Raw genomic sequence first — 15,633 nt, 5'->3', positions numbered from 1 at the left:
GTGGAGGGCGGGATGTAAATCCAATATCTTCATCTTCCTCACAGGGTGTCTGTTGTGGGGGAGGAAGGTAAAGGAGATTGTGAGCCGCTCTGAGACTCTTCGGAGTGGAGGGCGGGATATAAATCCAATATCTTCATCTACCTCACAGGGTGTCTGTTGTGTGTGTGGGGGGGGAAGGTAAAGGAGATTGTGAGCCGCTCTGAGACTCTTCGGAGTGGAGGGCGGGATGTAAATCCAATATCTTCATCTACCTCACAGTGTGTCTGTTGTGGGGGAGGAAGGGAAAGGAGATTGTGAGCCGCTCTGAGACTCTTCGGAGTGGAGGGCGGGATGTAAATCCAATATCTTCATCTTCCTCACAGGGTGTCTGTTGTGGGGGAGGAAGGTAAAGGAGATTGTGAGCCGCTCTGAGACTCTTCGGAGTGAAGGGCGGGATATAAATCCAATAGCTTCATCTACCTCACAGTGTGTCTGTTGTGAGGGAGGAAGGGAAAGGAGATTGTGAGCCGTTCTGAGACTCTTCGTAGTGGAGGGCAGGATATAAATCCAGTATCTTCATCTACCTCACAGGGTGTCTGTTGTGGGGGAGAAAGGGAAAGGAGATTGTGAGCCGTTCTGAGACTCTTCGTAGTGGAGGGCGGGATATAAATCCAATATCTTCATCTACCTCACAGGGTGCCTGTTGTGGGGGAGGAAGGTAAAGGAGATTGTGACCGCTCTGAGACTCTGTCCTTAAAAGGGCAGCTTCTGGGAGAGTTCTCTCAGCCCACCTACCTCACAGGGTGTCTGTTGTGGGGGAAGAAGATAAAGGAAATTGTGACCACTCTGAGACTCTGTCCTTAAAAGGAGGAGCTTCTGGGAGAGCCCTCTCAGCCCCAGCCACCTCACAGGGTGTCTTTTGCGGGGAAAGGAGATAAAGGAGATTGTAAGTTGTTCTGAGACTCTGATTCAGAGAGAATGGCGGGGTATAAATCCACAATCTTCTTCTTCCTTCCCCTTTCTCACAGGTGGTGGATGCTTCCTCTTCCACTAAAACCTTTGCTTGCGAGGGCTACCACTGGGGGATGTGGGGGACGGGTTATGGGATTCAGGTTGGGAAAGTCCTGGAGAATTGGGGATGGCGCCTAGGGGAGATGGAGGCCTCAGTGTGGTACAATGCCACAGAGTTTATCCTCCAAAGCACCCACTTTCTCCAGGGGAACTGATCTCTGTAGTGTCGAGTGGAGCTGTAATTCCAGGGGATCCCCAGGTCCCACCTGGAGGTGGGCATCCCTACGCGCTTGCCCAAGCACGATAGTGTTCAATGGGCTCTTGCACAAAGGGATGTTTTATCGAAAGAGGAACTGCGCTATTTAGCATGTGTGGAACTTGGCTTACGGGACGCAAGCCAGCGGCTGCTTTTGGATTCTGTGAACGTACAAAGGAATTTGCAGAAGATGCAATGAGACAGCAGTCAAGGGCAATCAGAATGCTGAATACAATCAAATCCAGGGTTATAAAGGCAGAAGACCCTGAATGTAGGGTTGCTAAGTCCAATTCAAGAAATATCTGGGGACTTTGGGGGTGGAGCCAAGATCAAGGCTGTGACAAGCATAATTGAACTCCAAAGGGAGTTCTGGCCATCACATTTAAAGGGACGGCACACCTTTTCAATTCCTTCCTTCCATAGGAAATCATGAAGGATAGGGGCACCTTCTTTTGGGGCTCATAGAATTAGACCTCCTGGTCCAATCTTTTTGAAACTTGGGGGGCATTTTGGGGAGAGGCACTAGATGCTATACGGAAAATTTGGTGCCTCTACTCCAAAAAACAGCCCCCCCAGAGCCCCAGACACCCGCGGATCAATTCTCCATGATTTTCTATGGGAATAAATATCCATAGGGAATAATAGAGTTCCCAGCAGACATTTTCCTCCCCTCCCCCCGCTTTCTGACGACCCTGAAGCGGGGGGAGGGCCTTCAAACCGGGGGATCCCCTGCCCCCACCTGGGGATTGGCAACCCTATACCTCACCCAAGGCAAAGGGTGAGTGCTGGTTATTAGAGTAGGGGGAAAGGGAAGGTCCCCTGTGCAAGCACCCGTCGTTTCTGACTCTGGGGTGACGCTGTTTTTACAATGTTTTCATGGCAGACTTTTTACGGGGTGGTTTGCCATTGGCTTCCCCAGTCATCTACACTTTGGGGGTGGAGCCAAGATCAAGGCTGTGACAAGCGTAATTGAACTCCAAAGGGAGTTCTGGCCATCACATTTAAAGGGACGGCACACCTTTTCAATTCCTTCCTTCCACAGGAAATAATGAAGGACAGGGGCACTTTATTTTGGGGCTCATAGAATTGGACCCCCTGGTCCACTCTTTTTGAAACTTGGGGGGTATTTTGGGGAGAGGCACTAGATGCTACACGGAAAATGTGGTGCCTCTACCCTAAAAAACAGCCCCCCCAGAGCCCCAGATACCCACGGATCAATTCATTATTTTCTATGAGAATAAATCTCCATAGGGAATAATAAAGTTCCCAAAAGACATTTCCCTCTCCTCCCCCCGCTTTCTGACGACCCTGAAGCGGGGGGACGGCCTCCAAACCGGGGGATCCCCTGCCCCCACCTGGGGATTGGCAACCCTAAATGAATGGCAGTAAGAAAGCAAGAAAGACACGGACACAGGGCTTTTTTTGTTTGTTTGTTTCAGGAACTCCTCTCCATATTAGGCCACACCCCTCTGATGTAGTCAATCCTCTTGGAGCTGACAGGGCTCTTTTTACAGGGCCTAATGTAAGCTCTTGGAGGATTGGCTACATCAGGGGGTGTGGTCTAATATGCTACGATAAACAAAAAAGCCCCGCACAGACCCGGTACAAAGAATTCTTCTTGGAAAAATGAGACAAGCCCTCGGGATCCTGCTAAGATTTGTCCCCCTCCCCTGCAAAATGGGGCATATTTGGACTTCCAGGATCTTGTAAAGCAAAGGTTCCCAAAGAGGTGCCCTTGGGCATCACGGCGTCTGCCCGCATCTTTTTTTTGGTGCCCAAGTTTTTCTGGAAATGGGCAGGGCCAGGGAGGGCTCCCCCCCAGCAAGGCTTCTGATTGGCAGATTCTTAAGAATGTTGCTTTGGCAGCAGCCTGCCCTCCCAGCACCAGGATTTTCACTGTGTGACTGAAGGGAAACTGTGGCGGCCATTTTGTGCCTGGTTATGGCTCGTGAGTCAGCCATCTTGCGGAAGCCATTTTGTGGCTAAGCCCACCACATCGTGTCAAAATTCCAGAAGCACCCACGAACTCCAAAGGCGGGAGACCACTGCGGCAAAGCTTCCCAGAACCCTCTGACCCTTTCCCCCCAAGAGCTGCCCTCACCGCTGTGCCCATCTTCTCCAGGGTCTCCTCGTTGATGGGGTAGCGCAGTTTCATCTTGCGATAGAGGGGGTGTTTCTCATAGTAGCTAACCAGGTCGAGGAGGCTTTCGAATTCGGCTGAGCTGCCCAGCATGAACAGGCGTCCCTCCTGCTGGATTCGGCAGTGCTTGATCTTGCCCTCCGCTCTGCAGCCATTGGGGACGGAAAAACAAAAAACAGACACATCGATTCAAATTCAGAGAAAGAAAGAAAGAAAGAAAGAAAGAAAGAAAGAAAGAAAGAAAGAAAGAAAGAAAGAAAGAAAGAAAGAAAGAAAGAAAGAAAGAAAGGAGAGAAGAAGAAAAGGAGAAAAGAAGGAAGAAGAAGAAAAGAGAGAAGGAAGAAGAAGAAAAGAGAGAAGAAGAAGAAAGAAGAAAAAGAAAAGAGAAAGAAGAAGAAGAAGAAGAAGAAAGGAGAAAAGAAGAAGAAAGAAGAAGAAAAAGAAAGGAAAAAAGAAGAAGAAAGAAGAAGAAAAAGAAAGGAAAAAAGAAGAAGAAAGAAGAAGACAATGATGACATTGGATTTGTATCCCGCCCTCCACTCTGAATCTCAGAGTGGCTCACAATCTCCTTTCCCTTCCTCCCCCACAACAGACACCCTGTGTGGTGGGTGAGGCTTAGAGAACTTTCACAGACGCTGCTCTTTCAAGGACAACTCCTATGAGAGCTATGGCTAAAACAAGGCCATTCCAGCAGCTGCAAGTGGAGGAGTGGGGAATCAAACCCGGTTCTCCCAGATAAGAGTCCAACCACTACACCAAACTGAAGACGACATTGGATTTATATTCCGCCGTCCACCCTGAATCTCAGAGTGGCTCACAATCTCCTTTCCCTTCCTCCCCCACAACAGACACCCTGTGAGGTGGGTGGGGCTGGAGAGGGCTCTCACAGCAGCTGCCCTTTCAAAGACAACCTCTGCCAGAGCTATGGCTGACCCAAGGCCATGCCAGCAACTGCAAGTGGAGGAGTGGGGAATCAAACCCAGTTTTCTCAGATAAGAGTCCGCACACTTAACCGCTACACCAAAGAATCCACGACCAGATCCAAGGGACAAAACAAAACATCATCAGGCATACCAGAATACAAGTTAAGAGTTCCAGTTAAAATGTAATAATAAAATGTTTCAACAACTAGATAAAAATCACATCACTGAAAGATAACATATAAATACTTAACTAACAGCACAGATAACCATTTTAAAAGTTAAACCTAGAAATCTAGAAAACAGGAACTATATAATAAACCTGAAAAATCTGAACAGGGCTCAAAAGGGCAGGTGTGAAATTTATTGCACACTAAACACACTGAGGTGTATCCCAAAGCCTCAGTGAAAAAAACGTCAGCTGTATTCCAAAGTCAGCAACTGTTCCCAAGAACAGAAGCTGTTCTTTGGTTGGGAAGGGTACATGTGCAGAAACCCCTCGCCAGAGGCCAAAGCTAGGAGTTTGGTACACAAATGTGTAGAAATCAAAGAAAGGGCAGCAATTGTGGGTCAAAGTAAATGGGGCAGCGTGCATGGGCCCATCTCATGGCTGTCAGTGCCATTTTGGAATAAGAACATAAGTCATGTTGAATCATGCCAATGGCCCATCCAGTCCAACACTCTGTGTCACACATAAGAGAAGCCATGTTGGGTCAGGCCAATGGCCCATCCAGTCCAACACTCTGTGTCACACATAAGAGAAGCCATGTTGGGTCAGGCCAATGGCCCATCCAGTCCAACACTCTGTGTCACACAGTGGCCAAAAAAAAGGAGGTTCACAAGTGGGGCTAGAAGCCCTTCTACTTTGCCCCCCCCCCCCCAAGCACCAAGAATACAGAGCATCACGGCCCCAGACAGTTCCAATAATATGCTGTGGCTAATAGCCACTGATGGACCTCTGCTCCATATTTTTATTCAAACTCCTCTTGAAGCTGGCTATGCTTGTAGCCACCACCACCTCCTGTGGCAGTGAATTCCACATGTTAATCACCCTTTGGGTGAAGAAGTACTTCTTTTTATCTGTTTTAACCTGACTGCTCAGCAATTTCATTGAATGCCCACGAGTTCTTGTATTGTGAGAAAGGGAGAAAAGTACCTCTTTCTCTACCTTCTCCATTCCATGCATAATCTTGTAAACCTCTATCATGTCACCCCGCAGTCGACATTTCTCCAAGCTGAAGAGCCCCAAGCGTTTTAACCTTTCTTCATAGGGAAAGTGTTCCAGCCCTTTAATCATTCTAGTTGCCCTTTTCTGCACTTTTTCCAATACTATAATATCAATGCCATTTTGGAAGGGGTGACGAACTCATGAGGACTGAATCTGACATAAATGAGACCTTGTTGGGCCAGGCCATGTTGGATTGGGCCATGTGTGTATCTATATAGCAGGGGCGGCCAACGGTAGCTCTCCAGGTGTTTTTTTGCCTACAACTCCCATCAGCCCCAGCCATTGGCCATGCTGGCTGGGGCTGATGGGAGTTGTAGGCAAAAAAAACATCTGGAGAGCTACCGTTGGCCGCCCCTGCTATATAAGATTAGGTAGCAGAGATATAAACTTTATAAATGAAAGCTGAGAAAGTTCTGACAGAAGCTGCCCTTTTATGAACAGCTCTGTTAAAGCTCTGGCTGACCCAAGGCCATTCCAGCAGCTGCAAGTGGAGGAGTGAGGAATCAAACCCAGTTCTCCCAGATAAGAGAGCTCTGGCTGACCCAAGGCCATTCCAGCAGCTGCAAGTGGAGGAGCGGGGAATCAAACCCGGTTCTCCCAGATAAGAGAGCTCTGGCTGACCCAAGACCATTCCAGCAGCTGCGAGTGGAGGAGGGGGGAATCAAACCCGGTTCTCCCAGATAAGAGAGCTCTGGCTGACCCAAGGCCATTCCAGCAGGTGCAAGTGGAGGAGGGGGGAATCAAACCTGGTACCCCCAGATAAGAGAGCTCTGGCTGACCCAAGGCCATTCCAGCAGCTGCAAGTGGAGGAGTGGGGAATCAAATCCGGTTCTCCCAGATAAGAGTCTGTGCACTTCACCACTACACCAAACAGAACCTCCAAAGGCCAAGCAGTCTTGGGGGAGGAGAGCAATTTGGAGTGGGAAGGGAGGGGGTACTTGGCACTGCCGTTGCCACCCCATTTTTCTGTTGGAACCCCCCACCCTTCAGCTACCTCTGGGGATTTCTGGCTGTGTGCTTACCCTTCCAGGGCACACCGGCACTCACCGAAAAGAGATGGCATAAGAGTTGGGCTCACTGCGTTTGCGCACAAGGAAGGCTCCGTCCCGGGGCACCCGCATCAGCATGTGCTCGGCCTGCAAGCGGGTCAGGTTGGCGTGGTACCACCTGGGGTGTGAGGAAAGAAAAGAACATCACCAGAGCCCTGCTGGGTCAATCCCGTGGTCCATGCGGTCCAGCCTCCCGTCTCACACAGGGGCCACCCAGCTCCTCTGGAGGGTCCACAACAAGCCAGAGAGGCTGAGGCCTTCCCCTAATGCTGCCTCCTGGCTCTGGGATTCAGAGGCTTAGTGCCTCTGAAGGCAGAGGTTCCTTTTAGTCACCGTGGGTGGCAGCCATCGATAGACTTCTCCTCCATGAATCTCTAATCTCCTTCTAAAGCTGTCTACGCCTGCGGAGCAGGCCCGTGGCGCAGAGTGGTAAAGCTGCAGCCCAAACTCTCTGCTCACGAGCTGAGTTAAATCCCAGTGGAAGCTGGTTCAGGTAGCCAGCTCGAGGTTGACTCAGCCTTCCATCCTTCCGAGGTCGGTCAAATGAGTCCCCAGCTTGCTGGGGGGAAAGCGTAGATGACTGGGGAAGGCAAGGGCAAACCACCCCGTCAAAAGTCTGCCGTGAAAACATCGTGATGCAACGTCACTAGGGTTGCCAATCCCCAGGTGGGGGCAGGGGATCCCCTGGTTTGGAGGCCCTCCCCCCGCTTCAGGGTTGTCAGAAAGTGGGGGGGGGGGGAGCGGAGGGAAATGTCTGCTGGGAACTCTGTTATTCCCTATAGAGATTTATTCCCATAGAAAATAATGGAGAATTGATCCCCGGGTATCTGGGGCTCTGGGGGAGGCTGTTTTTTGAGATAGAGGCACCATATTTTCAGTATAGCATCTAGTACCTCTCCCCAAAACACCCCCCAAGTTTCAAAAAGATTGGACCAAGGGGTCCAATTCTATGAGCCCCCAAAGAAGGTGCCCCTATCCTTCATTATTTCCTATGGAAGGAAGGCATTGAAAAGGTGTGCTGTCCCTTTAAATGTGATGGCCAGAACTCCCTTTGGAGTTCAATTGTGCTTGTCACAGCCTTGATCTTCGCTCCACCCCCAAAGTCTTCTGGCTCCACCCCCAAAGTCCCCAGATATTTCTTAAATTGGACTTGGCAACCCTCAACGTCACCCCAGAGTTGGAAACGACTGGCGCTTGCACAGGGGACTACCTTTTACCTTTACGCCTGTGGCCATCACTACCTCTTCTGGCAGCGAATCCCACGTTTTAATCGCTCTCTGCACAGTTGCACAGGTGTGCTCCCTAGGTATCCTCCTTACTAAGGGGGAACTCTGAAGATCTGGCGAGCGAAGGAGGCCTGTGGCAGTGCTTCAGAGGGCCCAATACTTAGGAAGCTTTTTTTGAGCAGGAAGGCAAAGGAATGCAGCTGGCTTGGTGTCAGGGGTGTGGGGCCTATTATGCAAATGAGTTCCTGCTGGGCTGTTTCTATAAAAAGCCCTGTGTGAAACAACAGTGACATCAGGGGGTGTGGCCTAAAATGCAAATGAGCTCCTGCTGGGCTTTTTCTAACCCCCCCCCCCAAAAGCCCCAGTGAAGTCTATCATGCAGATTCTGTTCAGCTACTTTTCCAGACCATTCTACAGTAGGATTTAGCTTTATAAAGGACAGCACAAGCTCCTTTGGAAGCGATGCTTGAGCAGGAAGGCATCCAGGCCCTGAAATCTCAGATGCGCAAATGCTGGATATTGTTTCTTTTTAAACATTTCTTGTCTAACTCGAGGAACTCTAGGCAGCTTGTGACGTAAATAAAACGATCAGTAAATAAAACGATCACGTAAAAAACATGAAGGTTCTTTCTTTCATATATGGTGGACTTGTGAAAAAGCGAAGGAGTATTGGAACATGATACAACAAGAAATCTCCAAAATTTTGGGTTATGACTTCAAGAAAATTGCAGACTTTTTTGCTTGGATTACAATTAGAAAAATTTCCAAAGGAAGACAGGACTTTAATTTGGTACTTGCTCTCAGCTGCTAGGACATTGTATGCGCAGCTTTGGAAACAAGGAAAAATACCAGAGAAATTGGACTGGATTGTGAAAGTTTTATCGTGGAGTGAAATGGACAAATTAACTAAAACCTTAAAAGACTATGACTTAGACTTGTTTAAAAAGGAGTGGAAGAAATTCAAAGGATATATGGAGAAAGAGTGGAACGTAAAAAGACATTGGACAATTTTTTAGTATTAATTAAAAGTATTACATTTTGATAGATTAGGGGTACCTTTAGAATGGAATTCAAATTTATAACTTCGAAGAAGTCAATATTGGAGGGAGGGGGGGTGAAATATCATATGGTTTAGTGTAAGAACAAGATAATTAAATATTGTAACCATGTGTTATTAATAAATTGTTAAAACGCAAAAAACAATCAGTTTTTGTTTTAAAAATACAGTAAAGGCCACAGTTCGAAAATCACAAAGGAGGACTGCCAAATAAACCTAAATCAGGCAAATGAGAGAGTCTTCAGTTGCCTCCTAAAGACTGGAAGCGAGAGGGCAAGGCACACCTATTTGGGGAGGTCGTCCCAGAATTGTAGGGCTGTGTCATGATCCTGGGCCTAGTGAGGTCTGCAGGCCCCAGAGAAGCCTGCCTAGGAGTAGGGCTGCCAATCCCCAGGTAGCGGCAGGGGATCCCCCCGTATGGAAGCCCTCCCCCCGCTTCAGGGTCATCAGAAAGCAGGGGAAGGGGAGGGAAATGTCTGCTGGGAACTCTATTGTTCCCTATGGAGACTTATTCCCATAGAAAATAACAGATAATTGATCCGCGGGTATCTGAGGCTCGGGGGGGGGCTGTTTTTTGAGCTAGAGGCACCAAATTTTCAGTGTAGCATGCAGTGCCTCTCCCCAAAATATCCCCCAGGTTTCAAAAGGATTGGACCAGGGGATCCAGTTCTATGAGCCCTCCCCCCCTCCCAAAATGTGTCCTTGTCTTTCATTATTTCCAAGGGAGGGAATGCATTTAAAAGGTGTGCGGTCCCTTTAAATGTGATGGCTGGAACTCCCTTTGGAGTTCAATCGTGCTTGCCACACCCTTGCTCCTGGCTCCACCCCCAAAGTCTCCTGGCTCCACCCCCAAAGTCCCCAAATATTTCTTGACTTGGACTTGGCAATTCTACCTAGGAGTTATAAAAGAGCCTACATTTCCCAGGATCTCTTCTGTCCCTCTGACTGGGTGGCAGGGTTTTGTAGGGAAACTGGCCCAGAAGGGGTGAGGCCTGAGAGGAGAACATAAAAGGGCCAAGCCCAGGCAGGGAGCGTGTTCCTGGAAGGCTGAGCTGGAGGCAGGCAGCAGCAGGCGAAAGGTCCCTCACTAGGGTTGCCAAGTCTAATTCGAGAAATATCTGGGGACTTTGGGGGTGGAGCCAGGAGACATTAGGGGTGGAGCCAAGATCAAGGCTGTGACAAGCATCACTGCACTCCAAAGGGAGTTCTGGCCATCACATTTAAAGGGAAGGCACACCTTTTCAATTCCTTCCTTCCACAGGAAATAATGAGGGATAGGGGCACCTTCTTTTGGGGCTCATAGAATTGGACCCCCTGGTCCAATCTTTTTGAAACTTGGGGGGTATTTTGAGGAGAGGCACTAGATGCTATGCTGAAAATTTGGTGCCTCTACTCCAAAAAACAGCCCCCCCCAGAGCCCCAGACACCCGCAAATCAATTCTCCATGATTTTCTATGGGAATAAATCTCCATAGGGAATAATAGAGTTCCCAGCAGATATTTTCCTCCCCCCCCCCCCGCTTTCTGACAACCCTGAAGCAGGGGGAGGGCCTCCAAACCGGGGGATCCCCTGCCCCCACCTGGGGATTGGCAACCCTATCCCTCACCCAAGGCAAAGGGTGAGTGCTGGTTATTAGAGTAGGGGGAAAGGGAAGGTCCCCTGTCCAAGCACCCGTCGTTTCCGACTCTGGGGTGACGCTGCTTTCACAACGTTTTCATGGCAGACTTTTGACGGGGTGGTTTGCCATTGGCTTCCCCAGTCATCTACACTTTCCCCCTCCCAGCAAGCTGGGGACTCATTTGACCGGCCTCGGAAGGATGGAAGGCTGAGTCAACCTTGGGCCGGCTACCTGAACCAGCTTTCGCTGGGATAGAACTCAGGTCGTGAGCAGAGAGTTCAGACCACAGTACTGCTGCTTTACCACTCTGCGCCACGGGGACTGTATAGTTAAACATGCCAGGGCTTTTGTTTATTTGCACCAACCTATACTGTATATATATTTCACTGTTTTACCCACTTATTATTTGAGATCTGTAAATAAACGGTTGTTGTTACACTTCTTGGGTCCTCACGTCTCCCTAGTCACAATTAGGAGGTATTTATTAAAGGAAGACAAGAGTGTTTGGATGCTATGAGCTCTCCCATGCAGAGCCTGACCAGAGTGGTGGCAGCCAGTAGAAGGCCCTGCTAGGCCCAGCTGTGTGACAGGCTGCCACCAAAAAAGGCTCTTTCTTGTGCACCCACCAAATAGGGTTGCCAAGTCCAATTCAAGAAATATCTGGGGACTTTGGGGGTGGAGCCAGGAGACTTTGGGGGTGGAGCCAGGAGACTTTGGGGGTAGAGCCAGGGTACATTAGGGGTGGAGCCAAGATCAAGGCTGTGACAAGCATCATTGAACTCCAAAGGGAGTTCTGGCCATCACATTGAAAGGGACGGCACACCTTTTCAATGCCTTCGTTACATAGAAAATAATGAAGGATAGGGGAACCTTCTTTTGGGGCTTATAGAATTGGACCCCTTGTCCAATCTTTTTGAAACTTGGAGAATATTTTGGGGAGAGGCGCTAGTTTATATACTGAAAATTTGGTGCCTCTACCCCAAAAAACAGCCCCCCCAGAGCCCCAGATATCCGCAGATCAATTCTCCATGATTTTCTATGGGAATAAATCTCCATAGGGAATAACAGAGTTCCCAGCAAACATTTCCCTCCCCTCCCCCCACTTTCTGACGACCCTGAAGCGGGGGGAGGGCCTCCAAACCGGGGGATCCCCTGCCCCCACCTGGGGATTGGCAACCCTACCACCAAATGAGCTTTTTTGATTGGCGGGACAGTTAGCAGGGCCTCTCCCCATGACCTTAACCCCAGGAGCAGATGGCCCTTCAGGTAGTTTTAATAAAAGGCACAGGATCTCACATGTCCCGGGTGGGGGTAACTCTTGATTCTGAGAACAGGTTCAGAGGCCAAGACATGATTTGAATTAAGTGACCATATGGACATATGAAGCTGCCTTATACTGAATCAGACCCTGGGTCCATCAAAGTCAGTATTGTCTTCTCAGACTGGCAGCGGCTCTCCAGGGTCTCAAGCTGAGGTTTTTCTCGCCTACTTGCCTGGACCCTTTTTGGAGATGCCAGGGATTGAACCTGGGACCTTCTGCTTACCGAGTGTGTGTCTGCAAGAAGGCTATTCACACAACTCTTGGCACATGGGCTCTGACTTTGCTTGATCAATTCTGGACCACGTGGGATACAAAGAAACACTGAACGCTATAGGTATGCTCTTGATGATGACATAAGGCTATAGAACAAGGGGCCTCAAGAATATCTCTAAGCCTTTGTCACTTCACTAAATTTCCTTGTGGTCCAGCATGGTTCTATTGTTTTATTCTGTTCTGCATTATGAGCCTGTGGAGAAACGCCATTTTAGTCAGTGGTGGTGCTTCATTTGGCAGGGGTCAGTAAATCCCTCAGCAGGCTTTGTAGCCTTCCCCTCACTCCCCCCTCCCTTCCAGAGCCAAACCAACAACGCTAGGGGGAAAATCTCCTAGAGAGGCAGGAAGTGCTTTTGTTCTTGGCATGTGTGTTAGCAGGAAGAGAACAGCAGTTGGAAGCCAGCGCTCGAGCGAGCATGTGGTGAGCAATGGAGGCTCCTGCCTGGGAGGGCCCAGGCAGGCAGACTAAGTAAGTAATTCACAAGACAGGGCAAGTTTAGATCAGGGCCAGACGGACGCGTTTATAACACATTTTGTTTGTCAGGCTGTTTGCTGAGCTGTGCTGTGCTGTGCTAATTTTGTAAATGCAACTGTTTTTGTTTTGTTTTTCTTTTCCTATCTTTTTCTCTTTTTAAATAAATATATTTTTACTGTTTAAATGCTGGCAGTCAATCTCTGTACCACCTAGATCCCCAAACCGCTTTAGACCACGCTGTTTTTAAGAAGGGGGCCCCAGGGAAGGGGGAAGGCATGCAGTTGGATAAGGTGCCAATCCTCCAGGGGTGCCCCAAAGAAGTGCTGAGGTCTCTGTGAAACCCAAGTACAGGGTGGCAGAGGACCTTGAGGCCTGGCCTCATAGCTGGAGAGGGGGATTGGGAGTCCTGTTCCTCTCAATCTGAACCCCGGGACTGAGCAGGTGGTGGCAGCGCGCCCAAGGGGCAGGAGGAGAAATAGCTCCCTCCAGGAGTTGGCGACTCAATAGGGAGCTGACGGGACCGGGTCTGAAGGCAGAATCGGGCCGGTTCCGTCACAGAGCCAATATGTGCACTTAACTTTCTGACCTCTGAAGAAGACCAATTTAGGTCAAAACGCGTCAGGTCAAGTCGAGTGGGTTCCCATTGAGGTTTTATGATTTTTACATAGGATAGAGGCTTATGATGGGCCCTTCAGTGGTTTTAGCTTTCAACAATAAATACATGTATGTCGATTTATGATTTTTTTTACACTTTGCTTTTAATGTTCGGCCCTTTAATTGCATATTAACCTTTTCGGTTTTTTATTCACCAAAGGGGTCAGACCGACGCTGATCATGATCCAAACAACTTAAGCTGGGCAAAATATGGCCGGGGGGGGGGGTCACATCTGGCCCATGGGAATTTTTTCTCTTGCCAGCCAGCTGTTTAGACTCCGCTGGGATCACTGGCCCAACCCGGTTTCGAAAGAAAGCTCCAACCAAGAGATAAAGAAATCTTGGACACCGTTACAGGAATGGATTAAAACAAGCTATCAAATGTAGACGCTTTTAAATTACGATACGTCTTAGACTTCTAGAGCATCTTGATTGTAGTTACAGCTAACAATCATATTATGGTAATATACTGATTTTTTAAAAAGAAAATGTGCTAACAGATTTACAGGCATTACGGTTGACATTGAGAACTTATTGTAGAAGCTGGAACAGTAGAAATGTTTATGTTACTGATTTTAAATTTCTCCCTTATTTCCTTTCCCCCCTTCCCCTTCCTTCCCTTGTATCCCTTCTTGAAACCTTTGAAACCTAATAAATATTGTTGAAACGGGATCACTGGCCCACCCCGCTGCAGCTTCAGCTAGCAGATCGATGCTCTTGAAGACCCGTTAAAATGTTTGAGGGCCGTTACTGGGAGCGAGAACCGTGTCTGGGTCTTCATCCGCTTTCCAGGGCTCCAAGGCAGAGTCCAACTTAGAGGCCTCCAATGCGGGCAGAGAGATGTGGCCCTCGGACCAAAAATCTGCCCACTCCTTCTGACCCCTGGGAAACTTCCATTCCACAATCCCCCGTTAGGGGGTTTAATGCCCCCCAAGTGCCTACCCCCTCTCTCACTTCTACCAGCTAAATCTCTGTCGCTTTCGAGGCCAGGCAGCGGTGGGCAGGAGACCTATAGAGAAGCAAAGAGGAACGGGATGGAGGGAAGAGGGGGTCGGGCTTAGAACGCTCACTCTTTGCTTTCGTGGGCGTTGGGCTGTGGCACAGGGTCAGTCAACCGCATCTCGAACTCGTTGCAGCGCAGCGGCACCTCGCGGTAGTGGCAGATGAGGCTGTAGAGGCTGTCAAAGACCAGGTTGTCCGTCAGGTAGAACTTGGTGGCCCCAGCTTCCTGGCGGGAGTGGATGCGGCAGTGCTGGACTCGGCCGGAGCGCCTGTGGAGGGAAGGCAAAGGGGAAGAAAAGGAAGAGTCAATGGGAAGCTGGGCCTGCCCTCCCTCAAGGAAACCTGTTTGAAATCAGAACTGCAGTGGCTCCTACCCCTGTCCCTGACCACTCTGCTGAACAAAGTCTGAAGCCAATCCATATACAAAAGAACCCCCTCAGGTAAGCTCCTCCATTAGCATGTCACAGCCCAGGAAGCTCCCACAAGATAATGACTCAGCCCTGCTCCACCTGCCTGAGCAGATATAAATTACCTGCCTACCAACTTCTTCTCAAATTGACCCAGACAGAACTCCAGTTTTCTGGTTTACACCTTTAGAGGAGGCCAGTCACAGTTGCTGGTGAAACGTCAGGTCTCACAATGCCAAGACCACGGCCACACAGCCCCGGGAAATCTACGACAGCCAATGGACTCCGGCCGTGAAAGCCTTCGACAACATTAAGTCTGAAGCCTTTCTTCAAGTTAAGTGGCTCTTCCTAAAACAGGAAAGGAAAGGTCCCCTGTGCAAGCACCAATCGTTTCCAACTCTTGGGTGATGTTGCTTTCACAACGTTTTCACGGCAGACTTTTTAGGGGTGGTTTGCCATTGCCTTCCCCAGTCATCTACACCATCTTCGTCGCCCTCCTTTGGACCCATTCCAGCTTGTCTACATCCTTCTTAAAATGTGATGCCCAAAAGTGAACACAATACTCCAGGTGAGGTCTTACCAGAGCAGAGTAAAGCAATACCATCACTTCATGTGATCTGGACACTAGACTTCTGTTGATACAGAAAAGATATGTGCTCTCCTCTCCCCCAGCCTCCTCTTTCCCCCACATTCCTTCTTTCCCTCCCCGTAACAGAAAATTTAATAAAATTTTCAAATCCTTAAGTAAAGTGTCTTCCGCTACCTCCTAAAAATCAAGTTACAGGACCAGGCACATCTCCCTCGGGAAGTTGTTGCAGAATTACGGGGCTGCCCCTGAAAAGGCCCAGCTCTCCTGTACCCACCAGATAAGAAGAATAAGAATAAGAAGAATTGCAGATTTATATCCCGCCCTTCTCCCTGAATCAGAGACTCAGAGCGGCTTACAATCTCCTATGTCTTCTCCCCTCACAACAGACACCCTGTGAGGTGGGTGGGGCTGGAGAGGGCTCTCACAGC

At 49.1% G+C, this 15,633-nt stretch overlaps 1 protein-coding gene across 1 annotated transcript in view; it reads right to left on the bottom strand.

Moving 5' to 3' along the window:
• Positions 1-15,633, bottom strand: part of LOC132574915 (1-phosphatidylinositol 4,5-bisphosphate phosphodiesterase gamma-1-like) — a 156,741-nt gene that overhangs the window by 31,435 nt on the left and 109,673 nt on the right. Inside the window, 3 exon segments of the mRNA XM_060243165.1 lie at positions 3,348-3,531; positions 6,582-6,701; positions 14,278-14,478. Coding sequence (XP_060099148.1) covers positions 3,348-3,531; positions 6,582-6,701; positions 14,278-14,478 — 505 coding nt within the window.

The sequence above is a fragment of the Heteronotia binoei genome, chromosome 7, assembly GCF_032191835.1.
Source record: "Heteronotia binoei isolate CCM8104 ecotype False Entrance Well chromosome 7, APGP_CSIRO_Hbin_v1, whole genome shotgun sequence".
Lineage (NCBI taxonomy): Eukaryota > Metazoa > Chordata > Lepidosauria > Squamata > Gekkonidae > Heteronotia > Heteronotia binoei.
The sequence above is the reverse complement of the archived record's forward strand: the minus strand, read 5'-3'. Positions and strand labels throughout refer to the sequence as shown.